Source organism: Mercenaria mercenaria, chromosome 6 (assembly GCF_021730395.1).
Source record: "Mercenaria mercenaria strain notata chromosome 6, MADL_Memer_1, whole genome shotgun sequence".
Taxonomy (NCBI): Eukaryota; Metazoa; Mollusca; class Bivalvia; order Venerida; family Veneridae; genus Mercenaria; species Mercenaria mercenaria.
In genome coordinates, this window is record NC_069366.1 from 77,748,322 (window position 1) to 77,752,939 (window position 4,618).

At 34.5% G+C, this 4,618-nt stretch overlaps 1 protein-coding gene across 1 annotated transcript; it reads left to right on the plus strand.

The window, feature by feature from the left end:
* Nucleotides 1–701: 701 nt before the first annotated feature.
* LOC128558150 (uncharacterized) lies at nucleotides 702–3,934 on the plus strand. The gene is made up of 3 exons (XM_053547010.1): nucleotides 702–883; nucleotides 3,135–3,254; nucleotides 3,520–3,934. Exons 1-3 carry the CDS (start codon nucleotides 719–721, stop codon nucleotides 3,592–3,594), a joined length of 360 nt encoding a protein of 119 aa, XP_053402985.1. The 5' UTR covers nucleotides 702–718; the 3' UTR covers nucleotides 3,595–3,934.
* Nucleotides 3,935–4,618: the final 684 nt, after the last annotated feature.

The window sequence follows — 4,618 nt, forward strand, 5'->3', positions numbered from 1 at the left end:
GATTGCTTATTTATACATATATTACCCTCAATGATATGGGTGATCTGACACTTTGGAAATAACAAAATATTAAATGAAATCAGTTACCAAATTATTCGAGAATGTTCATTTAGAATATATTGTTTTTTTCAACATTTGGTAAACGTCTCTGACTGTTTATTTTTTCAAGACATCGTTTGTTGTACATTACCTGTATACTCTCCAAAATACATGTGCCAGCATGACTTTACTTTTGAAAAATATTTATATATAATACATGGACGGGCAGAAACAGAATTTCTAAGAACAAAAAAGGCAATAATTCTGACAAAATGCAGGTTAGTGTTATGGTTCTTGGCCTACATAGTCATCTAATGATGATAAACAAGTGTGCAACGTTTCAAAGCTGTAGTTCTTAATGTTTTAGAGAAAAGGTGGACTTAAACAAAAATTTTAACCAAGAAACTCAAATTTTCAAAGTACAAAAAGGGCCATCATTTTGACAAAATGCATATCAGAGTTATGTTTTTTGGCCTACACAGTCAACTAATGGTGATAAACAAGTGTGCAAAGTTTCAAAGCTGTAGCTCTTATGGTTTTTGAGAAAAGGTGGACTAAACAAAAAATTTAATCAACGCCGACGCCGACGATCAAGTGACGACAATACCTCGTAGATTTTTTTTAATCTGACGAGCTAATAAAACTGTGCATTTCAGGGTGTCCAGAGGAAGAAATAAAGATGTACTCTAGTTTGAAGCCAACGATAACATTTAAGCGCGAAGGTGACTCTGCGTATATGAACTTTGAAATGGCACCGGGTGCGGCTCATTCCTGCAGATTCAAATTTAATGAAGAATTCGATTCAAAGGATGAACGTATGGACCCACCCGCCTTTCATAATAAGGTAACTAGTTTAATTTACGATTTACATTTTGCCAGAATATTTGGAGAGACGTTTAATTAAGTCTGGCTTTTCCCAAATCCAGCCATTATCCCAAATACTGCACATCAGACCGAAAGGACATCACAGAAATGCGGAAAAAATCCTATAATATGCCAATTGCACTACTTCGAAATTTCTTACGTTTCAGCAGATGAATATTCGTGACAATAAAAATTGGAGTCAGTTGTGATAGCAAACTTAACGGACACGTTAAAATCAGTGAGGCCACACCAAATTGATTACTTGGTCAACGGATTTCCCGCTCCATTTTTTTCCAAAATCAAAAACAAATATTTTTTTTTGAAAATCAGCTTCCGCTCGCTTCAGTTTTTGCAGACCGATTTCAAAATTTCAGAGCGGGCGTTTTTCACTGTTTGGGGCCTTATTATCACTGTGAAGCGACAGTAATTCATAAAATTTAATACTTTTAATCATAATTGTCCATTAAAACACCAGAAGAACATGTTTGAGGCTCTGTGTTGCCCTAGTTTGAAAAACTGACAGCCGAAATGACAGTTAGATTGTGTAAATAAATCATTGAAAGATCATTAGAAAAAGTTTCCGCATAACATTTTTTTTTCTCAAGATGAACATCAATATCTCATTATTTAAAACAGTGTCATTTAATAATGGCTGGTGATTAAAACAACGTTTTGCTGCAATCCTTAAAATTATACACATTTATCAGCAGTAATTTGGTAGTACTTAAATGATGAACAGGCGGTATAATTCAGTTTGGACTTCACTTACAGTGTTACATCATAAATAATGTATTGTTAAAATAACTTTGATTTTAAGGACTCGAACATTGCTTCTGTCAGCTATGTAAATCACAATTTTCTTGCGGAGAAGGGGTACGCACATGAAACTTTATTAGGGCAAAGGAATCCTAAAGAGCTTACAAACTCACAATCCAAGAAAACATGCATTAAAGGCTTACTTTTTTATTTTTCAAGTCGAGTTGAAAAACAAGAATATTATATAACTGTTTATAGATCCTTTTTCAGATTTGTTTAATGGGTACCATCAGATCTATTTATCAAAAAGAAACTGAAGATGATAATGCATTTATTGTTAAGACTTGCATCATCAAAAGTAAGTCTTTCCTTATCTGCCAAAGTTAAATGTGAAATCAAAGAACAACAGAAAGTGCAAAATTTGTCATTGAATTTACAAGTGAATTTGGCCATCAGTGGATGATGGATTTCCTGGTATCTTGTGAAATTGCATTGAAAGTTGACAGACACTATGATATAAAGGTCATGAGTATAGGCCTACCTAATGCACTGGTGAGGTGATTGCAGAATTTTCCATATATATAATGATTTCTGTTATACACTACATGAGAGAAACAGCTTTCTTATTCTTATGTAGTGACAGAATCTAAGGCAAAACCCTTTATGTGGCCATGGTACTATATACTGACTTGCCTAGGATAAAACTTAGCAAACACATTAGTTCTATACACTAGAAATACGGTCAAATTGCCAGATTGTCCTGTATCCGCCTGTTGTCCCTCCAGGTTGTTTAAATGTCTAAATGTTTGTAATGTATTTTGGGAATAGTTTGTAACTAAACCTTCAACATTTAAAGATCTTTGGTTTTCTTATATATTTTCAAGCCATTTTGATATGTTTTTGCAGTGCTTGTTGACTTTTGTGACAAGGTTTTTTATTTCTTTCTTCAAATTGCTCCTCGCCCGCTCCAAAAGTAGGTGAAATCCAAAAACAAATATTTTTATTTTTATTTCGCTCGTTCGCTCCTAAATTTTTTGGAAAAATCCGATGTCCAAGAAATTAATTTGGTGTGGCCTGAAGAAATAATTTGAGTTGAAAGGTGAATTCATTGATAGTGAGCATTTTATCAGTAATGTTGCAGCACGAGTGGTGAGCGTATCTGTCAGATGACCCTGTTAATGTTGTCACGTGGTTATCTAGGCTTGGGAGCGGCTATGTATTTTGCATTACCTCTCGTGAACAGACTCAGTCAAACCGAGTCAAAGCAGTGTACAGAGATACTATGACAAATTTCCATTTTTTATTTGGATTAAACAAGACTGGTTGTCCACCATAATCCCCCTTCACGCGGAATGGTTAATGCGAATTCAGGACTTTAAATTATTTTTAACCTGAAAGACTGCTCAGAAAGGAAATACTTTATGGCCGTCTCTTCCACAAGCCCTTGTTCTAATTTTGCTGCTACATTTTGACAGGAAACTGCTGCCTTAAGAGAAGATGGTGTTATGACGTTTACAGCCAAAACACAGATAACAGGTCCAGGAAAGGTGGATACATATTCGGAATACTTTGTTAAAGACGACGAACTTCACACCGTGAGTTAATTCAGCGGTTTAAATCATCTTCTTCCACACTTTTCAAAATTCTCAAAACAGTTTAACTGTTAAAATAGTTTGAATAAAAAGAAATGAAAACCGGAGCTATGCTGATTTTGCTAAAGAATCATCTTTTTTTCTCTCTGTAACATTCATTTATCCGTACTGTACATGAATACGCCGAAATAAGTAGTATGTCAATTAAGTTAATAACAAAGAAAACATCTTTTATTTGAAGAAAAAGTCAAAATTATTTCCGTTTCAGCCGATGAATCCCCTTGGTAACAGAAGTATCAGTGGCAACAGAATTTATAAAAAGGTCAAGGCCGTTAAACAATGACAACTTGTAGCTCAATGTACAGTCAACTGTCGTAGAGAAATCAACGCACGCTTTATTTGAGCACGTTGGTCCGATGAAATAATAAAACAAAAGAAAGTTGTTTAAAAACTTGTTTATAAGTATGTTCCTTTAAACTTTCCTAGCGGCAGCTTAGATTGCTGAACCCTTCCACATATATATAACCTCTCTCACCCGGGTCAAAATTCATTAACTGTTTTCAAGTCTGAAATCATGTTACTGCACTTCGTGTGTTTTTGGTGAATGTTTTATAAAAGCAATTTTCGGTTGCTGTGTATTTAAATGTGTTAAATTAATGATAATGCTGCATAAGTATTTGAAGTTGATGCTTTAGAAATAAGAAATCGGACTAATAAGATAATAGTTCTTTTCTTTAATCTTCTACGCAGTGATCTCCCTTACCTATAGGTAGAGATTTCTGAAGGTAAAGGGAAGCAACTCTTGCGTACAGTTCGACTTTTCGTAAAAAGACTGCCCTAGTCAAAATAAGAAAAGTCATATTTGAAAAGTTATTATTTCGAACTGGTAACAAGAAGAGTTTAGTATATTGTGTTAAAAACTATAATTTCCGCCACCCTTTTTACACAGACATCTATTTCAGCTGGATTTTTACTTGAAAAATGCACATAATTCCACTTTATTCATATTGTAGTGAAAATAGCACGAATGTGCATACTGACGCAAGACACTTTTCGCAAAATCTAATTAGAACAGATATGCTTAACCCAAAGTAATGGCAAAATGAATATTTGTGGGTTATAAGCCTAAATTTCAGACATTATAGGCCGAGGTGAACATCCCATTTCACTGGTATCAGAGAATACATTTTCTTCGTTTTGGTTGCCGACAAGAGATTCAGGTAAAGGGCCATAGTTGGTCATACCTGCGAATATTGATAAACTTTATCAGTAGTAATCAAGCAATGACTCAGAAGAGGAAGACGAACAGCAAGCAGACTAAACTTCGTTCCAACAATGCAATCAAGCCCGGTATCTTCTAATTTCCA

Bases quoted from the DNA above. Each gene is read 5' to 3' on its own strand.
- LOC128558150 (XM_053547010.1), top strand. From the start codon at position 719: ATGTACTCTAGTTTGAAGCCAACGATAACATTTAAGCGCGAAGGTGAC. The intron at 884-3,134 runs GTAACTAGTTTA...ACATTTTGACAG, and splicing joins CACCCGCCTTTCATAATAAG to GAAACTGCTGCCTTAAGAGA. The intron at 3,255-3,519 runs GTGAGTTAATTC...TTTCCGTTTCAG, and splicing joins AAGACGACGAACTTCACACC to CCGATGAATCCCCTTGGTAA.